The 18,085-nt window shown below is 40.2% G+C and overlaps 1 protein-coding gene across 4 annotated transcripts in view; it reads right to left on the minus strand.

Annotated features, from left to right (window-relative positions):
* The window catches only part of USP32 (ubiquitin specific peptidase 32), a 62,379-nt gene that overhangs the window by 17,908 nt on the left and 26,386 nt on the right, over positions 1-18,085 (minus strand). For 3 of the 4 annotated variants that reach the window (XM_041425248.1, XM_041425247.1, XM_041425250.1), the window contains 9 exons: positions 10,559-10,690; positions 9,059-9,166; positions 8,177-8,292; positions 7,584-7,646; positions 5,797-5,880; positions 3,468-3,529; positions 3,256-3,358; positions 1,774-1,966; positions 499-674 (listed from right to left, as the gene is read on the minus strand). In XM_041425248.1, coding sequence (XP_041281182.1) covers positions 499-674; positions 1,774-1,966; positions 3,256-3,358; positions 3,468-3,529; positions 5,797-5,880; positions 7,584-7,646; positions 8,177-8,292; positions 9,059-9,166; positions 10,559-10,690 — 1,037 coding nt within the window. The remainder of the gene's footprint in view (positions 1-498; positions 675-1,773; positions 1,967-3,255; positions 3,359-3,467; positions 3,530-5,796; positions 5,881-7,583; positions 7,647-8,176; positions 8,293-9,058; positions 9,167-10,558; positions 10,691-18,085) is intronic. The other variant, XM_041425249.1, reaches the window with a different exon arrangement.

Below are 18,085 nucleotides of genomic sequence, written 5' to 3' on the forward strand. Positions count from 1 at the left end.
GCTTGTGCAGTATAAAATTCATGTGTTTTGCTCTTGTGTCACCTACTCCAACAACTGTGAACAGAAAAATCCCACCTCTGCTCAGCACTGATGCTGCAGGTCTGTGCTTCATGTTCTATTTGCACTCATACTGCAAAAACTATCAGTTTTGTTTTACTATCTCCTTATGCAGCAGCAGTCAATTCATATTTAGATGGAAATGCTGAAGTGTTTGATTATCAAAGTATTTTACATTTAATGCTGCAAGCTGTCTTTTCATAAATACCTTCCCAATTGTAAGAATATTTTGAATGTTTCTTTTCTCACAAAACACAGGAGTAGCTGTAGAAGCAGAACACAATTTTCCCCTCTTAGAATAAGAGTAAGAAACCTCAGTTTTGCTGTATGACAGAACAGCATTGATTGAGAATTAAGCTGAAATAACCAATATAAAAAATCTGTGATAAAAGAGAGCTAAAATATGCTTTTCCTCTATGGCCATGCCTTGGCTGCCTTTACCTTGACTGGCTCCTGGGTCACCAGGGGCTGGTTATCAATAGCTCCTGGTTTCTGGGGGTTCAGCTGCAGCAGAGCATTCCCATTGGACCCGAGGAAACACTGGTTGTTATTGTCTGAAGTGTTGTGCTGCCTTGCAAAGCTCACCTCAGAGCCTGGGGTGCCAGGGTACAGAGTATCTGAGCACAAAGCAGGAGAAAAAACAGAAATCATTCACTTCCTGATCCCATGAACCACAAAGGAATGAGTTACACTCTTGTGTCCTTGTTTTAAAAAAACATCAAGTTTGCTGCCCTTCCTCCTGCAGTGAAACATGCAACTCTTCCATCTCCAGAGGGATAAATCTGTTATCATTCAGAAAGGGATTTATGATTTTATATTATATTTTATTTCATGATTACACTAACACAGCTCTGAAACAACCCAACCAGCTTTGCACGAGCTAATGTGGTATTTTGTTATCTGGATGTTTGAATATCAAACTCCTTAAAAACTCACATACAGAACTGAAGGTAAATCCAATAATGCCTTGGTTTATTTTGTCTTGAAAAGGCAAATGATTTTATTCTTAGAGAAGCTGCTTTGGTCATGCAGAACTAAATGGAAATTTCAATTAAAATTAAAAAAAAAAGAACCAACCTTTGTCTCTCTACCCTTTGTTTCCCCCAACCCCTATACCCAAAACATCACAGTAATTTACCTAACTTCAACTGAAGTTATGATTTTAAAATATCAGATGCAACCTTCAGCTGCCTTACAAGAAAAAAACATCTCCAATTCTCACAAGAACTCCTTGAAAATCAGGACTAAAATGTCTTCTTTCACAAAGATGGCTCTTAGGATCTGCACAAACTCATTCAAATTTAAATCACCTGCCCTGTAAAAGTACAACTGTGATTTTCCTCATGTTTTTTTGCTGTTTCTTCCCTTTTTACTATCATTGCATGGCAGAGTACAGGATCAACCAGCTTAAAACAACTTAATGTGAAAGCAGGGGAAAAAATCCACTTAGAAAATAAACCACAGGACAAAAAAAAATCTTGAAAATAATTCTGGAAATTAATCCCAGCATAACAGATGAACTGCTGTTAAACAAGAATTTGTGTTTAGCCAGCACAGACTAGAAAATCCTAAAAAATTCCTAAAAAATTCCTAAAAACAATCCTAAAACCCCTGCAATCCAAGCTGTGCTATGTCCCTGGCTGGAGGGGTCCATGCAGTGTGCAGTTTTCCCAAAAGCTGTTCTACATTAAACCTCCAAGGAAATAAGGTGCTTACTGCTGCTGGTGGACTCTGAGGCTTCTGAGGCAGTGGAAATATTATCTGAAAACTTTTCTTCTGGTGCACTGAAGTCATTAAGACCTCCCATTTTGTCTTCTCCCTGTTCTGGGGTATTGGCTGCAGCAGCTACCAGGGGATTCTTACCTCCACTCAAGACAGATGAAGGCTCTATCACAACTGGGTTTGCATCCTAGAGGTGGGAAGCAACAGAAAAGTTAATTATGAGCCAAGATCAAAGATGTGTCAGTCAAATCAGCCACCAAAAATTCACAGTTCTGTGACTGCTTTTGCACATCACAAGATTTGCTGATGGAAAAATGCTTTCTATATGTACCCAAAAAAAAAAAAATCAGCAGAAATCAGCTCCCAAAATTGTTAAAACAATCAAATAAACCATGCTGCACAGAGCCAGAATTCCAAAATTATTTTCCCTACCTAAATATATAAAAATATACCTGGTTTTAAACAGCTATAATTACAGACTGCAAATATTTGAAGACTTGAAGTTCATATGATTACATGAGAACAGCAAGCACAACAACAAAAATCACTTTTTTCCCCTCAAACCTGCAGCATTTTCACAGAAATTCTGGTGGTTTTTGATTTTTGCTTGAGAAGTGCAGTGAGTTATGGCCTTGTGCCTTTATGCAAAGGATTAGGGATAAAATCCTGTGCACATCTGAGCACTCACACCAGGGCAAGGATCAAATTACCTGGCAATTCTGGCATCTCAACCCTCATTTGGCAATTCATTGTGCACAAAGAATGATGGTCTTTACAAGGTTAGTTAATGCACACATTGCAGTTTTCTGAGTACTTTCAGCTATTTGTTTTTATAAAACAAATCAAGTACTTATGTGATTACTTATGAGGGTACAAAAACTCTTTTGAGAGGTTTATTTCACTTGTTTAGCCTGCAAATAATATTTATCTCCAATTACATTTTATTAAATATTCTGCATTTTGTACAATTCAGTGGTGCTTTAGCTTAAGTATTTTAATTAAAGGGTATTAAAGAGCACCCTGCATCTAAAAAGTTTTAGTAGGACTCCTTTGATTGGGTATTAAGCTATTTTTTATCATTGCCTCTAAAGCAAATTATAGCAATTTCCTCCTTTGTCCAGAAAATTCAGAGTGTTTTGTGGCCCAAGCCAAGTCAAACCCAAAGTGGGCAGCTTTATTATCAGATGGATCAGAAAATGTGAAACAAATGCTCCTGCGAGCATGGTTTTTATTCAAAAATAATCTTAAGATGCAGGAATGATGAAAGAGATGAGAATTTAATGACATTACAGTGCAAAGCTCCCCACATAACAATGATTCAGCAGAACAATTATTTTCCACCAAGAGACAGGAGATGCTCAATTCTGAGATTATTGGTTCAGTAGTCATTTCCTCCACACTGGTTTTTCCATCAACTCATTCAGAAAGGCAAGAAAACACTTCTTCAATATAGATTATTATTATTATTTTACTTACATATTTGACATATTCTTTCCACTGGTGCCACCAGGGCATAGCAATGAGAAACCAGTTGTGCCCTGGCTGGAGGCCATACCTGCTCTCTCTTTCCAACCAGCCTCTGCACAGAGAGAATGGGAATTTTTAGCTCAAACAGGGAATTTCCAGATCTTTTGAAAATACTCAAAGGTGGATCTGAAAGCCATTTAAGCTTTGAGCAAAGCACACACCTAATAATCTGTCCCTCCTCCTCTGGGGTGGCAGGTCGTAGTCCCAAAACGATGTGACACACCTGGAAAATTAAACAAATTCTTATTAAAAGGCAAAAAAAAGCACATAAACAACTCAGATGAGACTTTTATCATTTTATAATGGAGCAAGATGACTTAAAATTGAATAAGTCACTAATAAAAAAGTCTTTTGAGCTGTGAGATTCCCACCTTGTTCCCACTGTTAAGATAAAGGCACCAAGAATTCAAATGTCCCAAGACAAATGCTGAGGTTAATAATAATAATAATAGAAAAGCAGTTTCCATTATTTTCAGGCTGTGACAGATCCCAGGACAGCAGTGGATCAGATACACAAATTAGGATGTCTGGGTGTGCTGGGGAGAGGGAATGAGGAACTGGGAGAGTGCAAGCGGTTGGAAGAGGATGAACTAAAAGTTAAAAGGAATTGAAAGAGAAAAAACTGGGAATGAGTGGTTCTAGATGGGACTGAGAGGGAAACAAGCACTGGAGAGGCTGAGGGAGAACTTCAAAGCAGAGCAACCAACCCAAACCACAGCCAAAACCACTCTGCAAAGTGCAGGGCATGCTCTGCATGTCTGGTGCTATTTTTCTTTCTCTTTTTTTAATTCAGTTTTGAACTGAACTCGAAGGAAAGGCCCCATCTCCTGGGCAGGGTTTTATTCCCAGTACAAACCAGTGTCAGGTGGCTCCTGCTTCACTCCTTTCCCAGTAGAGCTGGAGAGGAGGAGAGGAGGGAAGGGCTCCTCAGGACCCTCCCAGATGGTTTTGCTGCTCCCCCCATGATTTGCAGCCTTCTCCTTATGTCTCTTTTGAGGTTATCAATTTGTATCTCAGCTGGAGATTTCTAATCACTGCTAAGATGTCTTATTTAAATTTATATTACAGTGAGAGAGACCATTTTACATTCTGAATGAAACAAAGGCCATTAGCCAGGGGGTAGCAACAGATTTTCCAGCACACACAACACAGCTGGGTCTGGTGTTTCTTTTTAAATTTGTGTAGCTAAAACGAGATCCTTCAGATAAACCAACCCCTCTGCAAACAAACCCATTTGTTGACAAGCTTTCCACTCAGAATATTTGGCTTTCCTGTCTGCAGATGAGGCACATGACACCTCAAATAAATGCCCAGATAAATCAATGGCAGACTCTGCCCTGTGCTTTACGTGATAAAGTTATATAAAAAAAAAAAAATTGAAATTAAAATCTAAAATGAAAACACAGCAGCTATGCCAGGAGGAAAAAAATATTGTAAATGAGACTTCCAATGAGCAATGTGCAACACTGGTGATGTGTAATCAGCATTAAGACAGATTTATTACATCTTCATTCATTCTTTGTCAAGATTGCAGGGATATTTGTTAGTTCATCAATACTTAGTTATGAGGGGATATTTGATACCAGACAGGCCAAAAATAAAGACAGCCCTTCTGGAGAAGGCTGCAACTTCAGCAAACTTGATGTAATTAGAGATAAAATGAATTTGAAGAACTTTCTGGTGTTATTCTTTCCAGCTGTGGTGTAGCTGGTGGCCTCAGGATACTCTCACTCATTCAGTCACCCTGAAGCTCTGGGGAAAGTATCATTCAAAATGCAATTTATAAAGTACTCACAGGCCAATTAGGATTATTATTATTATTATAATTCAAGCTCCAAGTGTCAACCTCAAAGGAAAACAGGTAAGGAACAAACTGCAGTGGATGAAAATACTCTTTAGGGTTATTTTCTGCACAAAGTGAGGCAGAGCTAAAATATGGCTTTCAAGGATTTACAGAAATCCAATTCAAGCTCAATTAAAACCCAATTCAGCACACACTTAATCCTCAGCTTCTGCAAGTGAACAGTGATAGGATATCCCAGCTTTCCAGGACTGCTTCATTAAGGAAGCAATGAGAGGTACCTTAGAGGGCCTTAACAGCAAATGTGAAAGGAAACTGGTTGTAAAATGAAAAAGGAAAGAATTAGAGATTTTTTTTTCTCATTCCCTGGGTTACTTTCTTGGCAAAGATTTGCCACAAAAATCATTTCAAACACAGCCTTTGTCTAATGGAAACCATAATTGCTGATGCAGTCGAAATGTCATTTTCTGAGCAGTGCACCAGGTTCTCTTGAACAGATGAGGCTTTGGGCATTCCATGCACTGCAAGAACAACAATCAAAGAGAGAATCACTCTGCCAAGGCAGCCCAGAGCTGCAGAGCCACATCCCCTCCTGTGCACACAAATGCTGATGCTGCACTTCGTGGCCATGCAGAAAGCTCAGCAGTTAATTACTGTAAATTACAACCTTAGATTTCCCCTAAACGCACCTGAAAAAGCAGATTTAAAAATTCATTGGCAAGAGCACTCTTCACACTCCATATCTGGTAGTCCTCCAGAGTGAGGTGTCCAAGCTGGAAGGGAAGAGAAGGGAAAAACCATCAAAACATGAGCCTGGTTCTGGAAAAATGCTCATTACCTGTCTCATGGAGAAGGAAAGGGAAGGAAAAACCACCAAAACATGAACCTGGTTCTGGAAAAATGCTCATTACCTGTCTCATGGAGAAGGAAAGGGAAGGAAAAACCACCAAAACATGAACCTGGTTCTGGTAAAATGCTCATTACCTGTCTCATGCAAGGCAGGACAAAACCAGGGAACTGATAAAAATTGGCATCTACCACTATTTAAATAAAATTTGATCCAGAAAAAGAAAAAAAACCCCAGTTCTAGCATAGAGTTATTATCTAGAATTGCAGTTCTAGGCAGCCTGGAGAACTGAGCAGCTCAGAGTGCAGGGCTGAGCAGTGCCCAGTGAGGAAACTCTTCATCACTCCCATCCAGTGTCCATCACCTGCATCCCTCACACACCCACATCCCCCTCTGAGGGGAGGAAAAACCAGTTTGGGTCACCAGGCCCCTGTGATCTCACCTAACAACAGAAATCCCATTAATTCCTCATCACCTGCCAAGTCACAGTGGTGGAACACTGACCACGTCAGGGGGGTCTCTGACTCAGTGAAGGGATCAATCTGATTTTTCTATCTGGCAATATAATTCAGAGCCAATTTTACAGCACTGGCAGGTACTCTGCCTCTCCTTACAGACCATTTTCTCCAGAGTTAACCCAGGTCAAAGCTAACACATGAAAAGAGGTTAAATAATTTATGTAATTACTGCACCATCAGCTCTTTCCAGCACTACACTGATGATGCCACTAAAAAAATATTCTGAAGACTGAAATCTTTTTTTTTAACTCTTTGTGGAATCAGGACTGCTGTACATTTGCTTATAAACTACCCTTTTTTTCAAGAAGCCAATCAATAAAAACATCAAAGGATAAAACAGAGAGAAGCCACAATTTCCACTGCTTTGGCAATTAAAGAATTACAATAAAGTATTTGCCCACCACTTTGCTGGAGTACAAGCAGGCAAGACAACTATTCACACACATAATTAAACATTTCTAGACATTCTTTATAGTTTTGCATAAATTATTTATCCTTTCCAGACACTCTTCCCAATTAGTGAAGCAAAGGATGAAACAATGGAAGCAACTTCAACAATATTTTTTCTGGATATCTCCAAATCTCTTATTTCCAAAGAGCAAGGAGGAGAATTACAGATAATTACAGATTTACACCCAGCCACATTTAAAGCACAATATAACCTACCAGGACTTTCTGCTGTGTCATGACAGATGCCTCCACAGGAGGATAATGTGTCTTGACACAGCATAAAATATAAGATAAACTTCTGCTCTCTCCCTCAAGATCAATTTTAACAGGAAACAAAGAACAGTTTCCCCAGAACAGAAGTCAAGCATCAGATTTAAAACTGGTGTTAGTTATGCACAGCAGAGCCTTGCAAAAAGTGCAAGCTTCCAATTAATTTCATCTGGTTATGCATTTTGGGTTTAGCTTCATGTATTAAAATGGCTTATAAAATTCAAACACATTCTTTCTTTCACAGAACGTGGTAAATTTTAATAGAAAACTGACATTTCTTGAAAAAGATTCTTTTATTGACACATCTCTGCTCTAAAGAAAGCATTTCCTTATAAATAAACTGAAGATACTGGGGTATAAAAATGACAAGGGAAGAACAGCAAATTCCTACCTTTGTGTTATCATGCACATGTAAAATATCTTCCACGATTTCAGACAAACCCATGTCCAACTCCTTCAACAAAAGAATAAGAAATCAGAGTTAAAGTCTCCCAGCAGGATGTGCTCAGAATAAAAATAAAACTGTAAGAGATGCTGGAAACTCTCAGTAATTCAAATCAAGGGCTCTCAGATTAAAAAAAAAAAAATAAATCTGTGCTTTTGTACCTTTCTTACTATGAAGGAACACACATTATAGACAAAGCACTGAGCTTGGGGCAGGTCAGGACACACATTTAACTAAACCTTGGGATTTGGGCAGGTCAGAAGACACATTTCACCAAACCCTGGGATTTGGGCAGGTCAGAACACACATTTAACCAAACCCTGGGATTTGGGCAGGTCAGAACACACATTCTAACCCAGCCTTGTGCTTGGGGCAGGTGACAGCTCTGCAAGGCAAGGGACAGTCACCTGTCCCCCTCCCCAGCTGAGGGGCTCAGGAGAGCTTGTACCTCACTGACCCCCACCCAAACAAGATGCACATTCCTCCTTTGGAAGGATGGCTCAGGAAACAGAAATGATCAACCCCCAGACAGCACTCACAGGTATTTTGTCTGTCCTGTTGTCTTTCCAGACCTCTAGAAGTGCCACCACCATGTCCTTGAGCTCGGTGCGAGACAAGACCCCATCGCGGTCCACGTCAAACACCTTGAAGCAAACTGAGGGAAAAGGGAATGACTTTGCTGTTAGAACCACTGCACAACTCTTTTTTCTTTATTCCTTGCAGCCCCTGAGCCTGCAGAGCCCCGAGCAGCTGACTCAGGGCTGACAGTTCTGAAGGGGGATGCACGTGTGGGGGTGAGGAAATGGAGCAGCTGTGTTTGATAAACTCAAATCCACATCCCTGCCACGCTCTGCTGTGTTTGCTGATGGGACCTAGCAGGGAACGTGTGTGCATCCAGAAATTTCCAGGGAATTACAGCTTGGAAGTTGCAACAATGTGGTTTTGGAGAAGTAGGGGACAAAAAGTGTTTCAAAACACAGGAACCTTGCAGGGAGCCAGCTGGGAACTGGGCAGTGAAAAGCCACAACATGCTGTTTACCACAAGACAATCAAATAGGACATTTGTTTTCTATTATAGATAATGAGTAGCTAAGTGTTTGCACTTTCTATATTGAGATACACACTTCTGCCTCAAAATGCAGAACACTGAAAAAATAACTTCTGAAATGTAGTTTTTCCCAGTTAGATAATTGACATGGAAGTACTGATAAACTGTAAAATACAAGGAATTAGGTTTAATCATCCTTTATAAGAGGAAACCTTGATATTTAAAATTCCTCTTTTTTTTTTTTTACTTTTAAAGTCACTTTTCACAGGCTTGTTCAGTGGGGAAAAGAATCTCAAAAGGTGAAAACAACTAAACCTCGTTGTTCAAACTGAAAAAGTGCTCTCAAATTAACAGTTAAATTTTGCATACTTACACTTCTGTCTCTCTGCCAAGGGTCCCCTGCAACATGCTGAGAGCCCACAGGAAATTTCTTTAAAATCTATGTGATTGTCTCGGTTTTCATCAAAAGCATTAAACAAACCTGCAAACCACAAAAGCATCTCCTGTTACAGCACCTGAGAGAGCCACCCTGCACCTCCACGAGGGGTTAATGGGGAACGTGGGCAAGGAGAGGTGCAAACACTTGTCATTTATTCTCATTAAGTGTAATAAAGGTAATTAAGCACTACTAAGGCCATTTAAAGGTGAATTAGATGTCTCAGGGATGGCTGATCCAGCCAGGGGTGGGGAGGGAATCAAGAATTCTGAACAGCTGCCTGGTCCTCACACCCTGCTTGCAATGAGTGATTGAGAGTGGAGCTGAACCTGTCTGGCCAGAGCTTCCTTCTGCCTGGCAGAAATTCCTCTGGAAGTCACTGAACACTGCAAATTTGGACCTGAATTGAGAGCTCTAGCTACCAGCCTTCAAAGCATTTAAGAGTTCAAATCATTCAGCATTATTTATCCCATAACTTATATATTTTTTTAGCAACAATGACTCCACAGAAGGCAAAGAATGAGCAGAAACCATTCAAGTTTCCCCACAGCAGCTGTGGAAGTTTAAATCACTAAGTAGATAAAAGACACAGAAAAAAAAAAAAAAAAAGGATGTGGGGATATATTCCTACAGAACTGGACATAAATTCTGATTTTTTACCATTGCAGATGATTTTCCCATTTGTTACTATCAGTAAAGCCACTTTTTGGAAATAATAAAATTGTCACTCCAGGACTGCAGACCAGAACTGGAGTGCAAGTGGCATGTCCCTGAATGTCCCCATGTCATGCAGCAAATGGCTTTCCCATTTGTTACTTGTTGCTGCCACTTATCAGTAAAGCCAACTTTTTGGAAATAATGAAATTGTCACTCCAGGACTGCAGTGGCATGCCCCTGAATGTCCCCATGTCATGCAGCAAATGGCAATGGGACAACTCCAGTTATTACCAGAGTGGCTTCAACTGGACAGACCAGTTTGGTTGTCAGTAGAAATAACAACCTACAAATCTCCTGAGTCTCCTGAATGAAATCTTCCTCAATTTACTTTTTAGGGAGGAGTGTTTCATGAGCTGCATGATACAACAGCTGAGGTGTCATTTAATAGATGAAACTCCCATTTGTCAGTTTAAAAATGCTTGCTTTTCTCTCATTCAGGCCCAGCAGTTTATTTTGTCTTTACAGAACCTTAAGAAAAAAAATTTAAGCAACTACAGGGCAACTTCTACATAAAATCTGACAGATTTCCTGCCTAGCAATGCAACACCCCCTTCAGCACCCCAGATCTCCCAGCAAACAGAGATTTTCCCTCTTTTCCCATTTTCCAGAACTCAGTGAAGTTATTCTGTCCTTGAAGCTGAAAGGACATTTCAGAAGAGACACTTCAGAGCCATCCCAGCTGGGAGCCAGCAGAGGTTCCTCCCTGCTCTCCCTCCATACCTTCACTCAGGGATTGATGGATTGGGGGGGACACCAAGGGGGCAAATGTCTCCAAATCGAAGCGTCCAGTCCGTGACTGAGCCTTCAGCAGCCAGTATCTCTTCTCCAGGTCAATGATGTCGGATTCTTCCACTGCAGAACCAACAGAATTAACCCCAAATTACCTTCTCTGGCCACAGAATCTTCTCACCTATTCGCCATCGAGGAGTTCACCATCACTAACATCATCACAAGTGTGTAGAAACACAGAAATTAACTTTTCCCACTGTTTTCCCTCTTTATTGTTCACCTATTTCTGTTTGGAACAGGCAGCTTGTATGTGCAGTGTTTTATTTTCTCAGGGCATTCAGTATTAAAAGCCTCAAAAAAGACATGAAGTAGCATTAAAAAAAAAATCCCAGATTTTTTATGGAAAAGAATTGTGTAGTACTTGGCTGCCCTTAAAAAAATCCTATTTGAAATTTTTAGCTTTTTTATACAGTAATAAGGCTAAATTTTAATGTGGCATTTAAATGTTGTATGTCAGCATTATTTTTTTCCAAACATAAAATAGTTTGCTTCGCTTTATTATTTATACTATAGAATTATTTATAATTATTTCATATACAGTAAACACTGGGGAGTGGTTACACAAACCTACAATGCAGAGGAACTTAGAAGGCAATTTAAAAAGGGAAAAAAACCCCAAATCCAAGAAATAAAACAAGGTGCAAGGATGGATAAAAATAGCCAGAGGAAGAACTTATGTTTTCCTTCAAAACATTCTATAAAAATGCTCTCTTTATGCTTTATCCTTGAAATTAAATATATATATCTATAGAAAACAAGATTATATTTCTGCCCAACAATACTTTTAACCTTTTTACATATGCAAGTGTGTCACAACAGTGCTTTAGGTCAGTGCCAATTAATTGGTTCTCAAATAGATCTGTAATGACAAAGCTGTCTATATTAAGAAGCACTACGTGTGATCTCATTCCCAGATGGTTCTGAGCCTTTAAATCCATGCCAGTTTTCTAATAGGTTTAACTTGAGCTATTTGGCCTGGTTTAGTCCACAGAAACAATAATAATCCTGTAAGCCTTAAGAACTGAAGGGCTCCACCTAAAAAGTTGTGTCAAATCGAAATTTTATTGATTTCTTTGCCCATTTCTGTCATTAATGGCAGTAATTTCCTTAAAATAGTAACTTAGGTAACCTGCAGTGAGTATCAAGAAGTTGTAAATGCCCAGCAGGAGCATCACATGATGCACCAAACTTACACAACCCTCACCCTCAGCAGCAGAAAGAGTGGAGAAATCTGAATAAAATATCTGGAGTTGGAGGAAAGGAAAGGGTTTGCACTTTCCTGTAAGGTGCTTTTACACAGCTCAGCTGGAGAAGTGACATCAGTGACAAATGTCCCCTTCCTGAGCGCCTTCAGAGCAGTGGCAGAGGTGCCAACCCCAGCCCTGCCTCCCCAGTTCCTCAGGGCATCACTCCCAGCTCCTGGGCATGCACACAGGGAGAGAAGAGCTGATCCAGAAGGAAAACTCATCTCCTTTCTCCTCTGCCCTCCTTCCCAGATGTTCCAATCCCCTGATCTGTTCTGGCATCCCCAGGCTCGTGGCTGGGGTGCAACCACAGAGTTCTCTGGGTTGGAAGGGACCTTTAAAGGTCACCCCCACCTCCTCCATGGACACCTTCCACTGGATCAGGCTGCTCCATCCAACCTGGCTGGAATGTTTCCAGGGATGAGGAATCCACCACCTCACCACAAATGTTTCTCCCTCACATCTACTCTCAGTTTAAACCCATTTCCCCACGTCCTATCACCTACTGAAATCCGTCCCCAATACACGAGGCAGCAGCAATCCAAATTTATGGAGGAATATTATTCTACTAGAAATCAAGAAAGAGGAGTTATTTCTTTAAAGATCAGCACACAGAAATATCAGAGAGTGAGGAGAAACCCAGGGCTCTTCCTCTTCCCAAACAATGGGAGAGGGGAGGTTGTGCTGCCATTTACAGGAATTCCACTTCCACCTTACTGCTCTCATTAGCAAACACAAAAGATTATTTATGTTCTCTTGTGCATGACCATGTAAATCACTTTGCTTCCTTTTAATCCACCTCTGTAAGTAGGAAGAATAACAAATGTGTGAGCAGCACTTCATTCTTCAAGTGATGCAACACTGAGAATATTCAAAAGCCAGCAGGAAGCCCAAATTGTCCTCACTGAAGAGTAAATCTGCAGAAAGCTTTCTCTGGCAGGTGCAATATTTATCTTTAGCAATTAAGAACTGCAAGAATGTTATATTTTGCCAGAGAACCTCTCTCAAATACCTGCACTAGAAGTTAGTTGTATTCTGATTTTTTTTTGCTTGTACTTCACAGATGTTTCTACAGTGGTAACTCCATTGTTTTATTATTTCAGCTCAGAAAAGAAAGGTTATCACAAAGCATCTTGTCTGTGTTTGTGTTCACAGTGGTTGAACTGACATCATGGTCACTTAAAGACAGAGAATTTTCAAATAATCACCTTTAAGAGAACAGCTGATAAGTGTTAGCACAAGTGTTACATTTTTATTCTAGCCCAAATACACCGACTTTCTGCACAGGAGCCAAGCATTTTAGAAAGCAAAACCATGTAGTAAATAACATTCTTAGCACTGATTAGCCTTCCACAAATCAGGTTAACCACGAGTAAAAATGTGACAAAAGAATATTTCTCATTGACAGCTACAACAAATTGCAGCCCAGTGCAAAAAGGGAGCAGCATTTCTTGGATTGCAGCACAGGCAAGTTCAACTGCAGCTGAGCAGCAGCTGTTGCATAATTTGATTTCTCCAGACTAAGTTTTCACATAATCTTGTAAATCAATCTCAGGATATGCAGTGCACCATCTATTCCTCCACGAGTGCAAACTAAAAGAAATCTCTGGCAATTTATGATTATACACATAATCACATTTGTTACTGAAGTTCAATGAAGCATGGGAAAGAAAGGCACACTGCACTCAACACCCAAACATACCAGTGTGCATGACAAAACACCACATTCCACAGAGGTTTTGTACAGATAAAAAGATTTTATCTTTTCAAAATACATACTTTTCCCCATAATATCTGTTCAAATCACATCACACTGTAAACTGGGCTTTCATTCAGATTACTTAAAAGGATGTATTTTATATACATGATATAGGCCAAAACCTCAGGACACACAGGCTTTCTAGGCCAAGTAATGATATTCATTTTGGTAATTAAATACATGATGTGATTATTTGAGGTCACATGGACATGATGCACCTGAGAAATTTAAGCAGTTTACTACCACATGCTGATTTATGTCTCCCTCATCACTTGCCCATTAGAAATACAATCTGTAAAACTAGGAATACTTTTTCTTTGGATCAATTATCTAAGAATTAGAGCAATATAATCAGAGGGATGATAATAAGTACAACTGAAGCACAGTCCTCTTCTTGTAAAGGAAGAACAAATAAACATTTTCAATCAAACTATCATCTAAAACTGTGAAACTACTAAAAATGAGTTAATTTAGAACGTTGATCAACAGCCAGGTGCATGGCAGTGATAAACACAAAACCCCCATGTTACATTTTAATGCCATTCCCACAAAATGCCCCTCTAAAATATTCCACAGACACCAAGCCATGAATCTTCTGCCTTAGAAAACAAATTTATAAGCATGTTTTCATTTCAGCTACAGCTTACTACAATTCTTTCTAGAATTCACCAAGTATTGCAGTATATGACAGCAGTTCAATATTTACCCACCTATGGGTACAATCCTCTCTGGCTCACAGCAGCAGAAACATACCATATTCCCAACATTTTACCAGGACTTGGATTGCTCCCTGCTCACAATGAAGAGGTCCTCTGCTGGCAGGGAGGGCTCTTCATGGCCAGGTAGGAGCCCAAAGTGACACCAAACAATGCTTCTCACTCAAAACTCCCCTTTGTGCCTTTCAAATTAACCCCCAGAAGACTCTGGGACTGAGAGCTGCTTTGCAAGACATAAAATAGCCTGGAACTAAGAGGATAACAAGTGGCAAAATACAGATTAAGCGACACCAAGGCTTTTACTTATTGGCCTGGGCTGCTGTCAGACTTTCATCTTTGTGCTCCTCCTAATTAAAAACAAACACACAGGGAAGGGAATGTCGAAGCCTGAGCCAAGAGAGATGCCTGTGTGTGTCAGGCATGCCCCCCAGGTGTTCACACAGCAGAATAAGGATGGGCAGTGCCTCAAGGTGGGAGCAGGGAGGTGTGAGGAGCACAGCTCCTCTCCCAGCACAGGCTTCACACCTGGCAGAGGCAGCACAGAATGAATCCAGCCCTTTAAAGCAGATTTCATAGGGATGGGCAGTGCCTCAAGGTGGGAGCAGGGAGGTGTGAGGAGCACAGCTCCTCTCCCAGCACAGGCTTCACACCTGGCAGAGGCAGCACAGAATGAATCCAGCCCTTTAAAGCAGATTTCATAGGGATGGGCAGTGCCTCAAGGTGGGAGCAGGGAGGTGTGAGGAGCACAGCTCCTCTCCCAGCACAGAAAGAAACCAGCCCTTCAAAGCAGATCTGGATTTTCTCAGAGACAAAATTTCAGGATTTTGGCTTTCACAGAGCCAAAATCTCCAGGATTGTGTTCTAGTTCCTTCCACACATGCCTGTTGTGGAGTGGGTGCCCAGCTCCAGAAATGTATTTAACACCCAGCCTTTTAATGCCAGCAGAGGGAAGGGATCCCCTCACTGCACTTTGCTTTCAGCCTCCCATCTCATCCTCCCCCAGAGCTGACAATCCCAGCATGGATTTTGTGCTGTTTCCAAAACTGCCTCTTCCATTTCAGCCACCCTGCCTGCTCAGCCAGGGCTCCTCTTTGTTACTGTACTAAATAGTGATAAATGTATATTCTGAAATAGGATTATTTGTACTGATTGCAGTCACAAGTGCCCCTCGGTGGGTGAGAGCTGTCAGAAAGAACTGGGTGAATTTTTCTGACAACACAGGAGTCTCCTCCATGCAAAGGGGAATTTGGATGTTATTTAATCAGAACTCAGTGACACAAGAACTGGGTGACAAAGAAGTACAAATTAAACATTCTGTCAGTTCAAAACCAGCAACCTGATGAACAGAATTATTTTCCCCATGGAAAAGGGCTGAAAACCTGAGTATCTAAGCCCATTGCATGACACTGAGTCACACCAAAATGACACATAAAAAAGACAACCAGGACCTATGTTGCAGCAGAAAAAAACATTGCCAGCTAAATGAAGGAAATCAATGAGGTGTCCCCTGAGTCAGTGTGACAGAAATGTGGGATTTACAGGCTCCACCACAGTGCTGTTCAATGTGATGGCTTCAAATATATATATATATATAAAATAAATTTAAATGTATATGATCATTCTACAGAACTGAGAAAATCCAAACTACTGCTACTTGGTCACTTCTCAGGTGTAAGACAAATCCATACCCCTGAAACTGCTTTTTAGGAACAAAGGCCAGTTATTTTGGCAGCTTTCAAATAAAATTATTCATATTTCTGATTTAAATGAAACGGAACAAAATTTGATTAAAAGCAGCAAGTGTGTGCAACTTCCTGTAACTTGAAAATTTCATTTCTAATTATGTGTTGAGAAATGTAATTAAAGTCATCTGCACACCAAAACAAATGCTATTTACAAATGAAAAATTAGTATTCCTTTGTTTCCCTGATAGCCTGGCTCATTAAGCAAATTTAAATGGAGTCACTGATGCCTTACATGAAATGGGGGCTGTTCCTAAATCAAAGGGAATAACTTTCCCTGTTTTTATCACTGCCATTTTTTATGGCTCTGACATATTGTCCAAGAAGTTGGATGGGAAGCAGAGTGTGAGGTAAGGCTGGGGAGGGGGGTCTGGGGTTTGTGCCAGGAGATGCAGCAGGACTGAGAAATCCCTGATTGCACCAGGGAGTGGCACAAATTACTTTGCATTTTACAACAGAAGGAAGTGGAAACCTTTCCCTCTCTCTGTGTTATGGTGTTTGCCTCAGTTTACCAAACATTATCTCGCTTCCTGGTCCTTCCAAAGGCAACCATTCTCCCAGGAAAAACACTAAGAACAAGCCTTCAACAGCTCTCAGGGCTTTACACATTCAGCTGTGTTAAAATACTTCTGTACTGAATTTCTTACTCCTTGGAGTGACCTGATTAGGCTGAAATTACTTCCAAGTGCTCAAGCACTTACATTTTCCTTAGTTTTGCATCTGTTGGATGAGAATCCTACACTGTTGTAAATCACAAGGGAATTCAGTAAAATTTAATTTTATCTGGAGGTCCAAACATAACTGTTCCATGAACTTGCCAATTCTGTGGACAATAACCACATCACCTCCACATATTTCTGGAATTCACTGAAGATCTCAATCCCAGCTCTGACACAACGGTACCAATGACAGGGATATCAAAACCAGAACTGAGAACAACAACAAATAGTAAATAAAATCTATTAAAACAGTAGCTGTTACATTTAATTTTTTTTTTAATTCCAAACCTCAGTTTCAGTATAAACAAACTTTCTGTGAAAAGCCCAGTAAAAAATGTTCTGAAAGTTTCAATTTCAAAGCATAAAGAGCAGATCTCAGTTTGACACAGGTCAAGATCTTTCCCAGAGCTGAACTCCAGAACACTCAGAGGGTTGGGGTTTTTTTCACATTCCTCTTTCTCTACCTTGTCTGTGAGACCTCAGAATATTCAGTGGTTTTCTGTAACCTCAATGTCTCCTGCAGCCTTTCATGTAATGCAAATAAATTACCTGTTCATAAACTCCTGACTTCATTATGCATTTTCATTTCAGATGGTCAGAATAGAGTTTGAATGCCCACATTTAAAACCAAGAGGATAAAAAGGGTGTGCTGCTTTATTCAAGTAACTCACCATGAGAGGATTAAATGCCACACTGACACCAGTGAGGAAAATCCATGAGAGCACATAAAACACAACCAGACTGCTCAGATCCCTGACACCTCCACAACCAACTCCCTCCTCTGAGGGATGGAATGGATGCTTGCTTTACACTGGTACATCAAGTGTCATTTATCAGCCTTTTGGTTTTGGATTGAATTTAAAAACCAGCTGTTCCTTCTTTTACATTAACATAGACATAAGGAAGCACTTCTTCTCTGGAGACAATTCCTGAGGATGCTTCTCTTCAGTTAATTCTACCACATGCCAGGAATATTATTTATTTTACTGGAGAGCAAATTAAGAGGTAACACTTATTTTTGAAACAAATATTATTTTCTCAAGTCTCTCAGTAGTTTTACAACCCACTATAAAGATCAAAAATAAACCCAGTATTACCAGCCAGCCACTTCAGAAGATACTTATTTTTTAGCTTGCTTGCTAGCAAACTTCTAGAGAAGTGTTGTAGCCTCAGCATTATTATCTCTTAAAAATAACAACCCAGTGTCCTTGTACACAACATTTTACATCCCAGCACAGAACAGATGAGCTCAGAGAAGGAATTTCTCTCACTGCAGCC

The sequence above is a fragment of the Onychostruthus taczanowskii genome, unplaced genomic scaffold, assembly GCF_017590055.1.
Source record: "Onychostruthus taczanowskii isolate IOZ18803 unplaced genomic scaffold, ASM1759005v1 scaffold89, whole genome shotgun sequence".
Lineage (NCBI taxonomy): Eukaryota > Metazoa > Chordata > Aves > Passeriformes > Passeridae > Onychostruthus > Onychostruthus taczanowskii.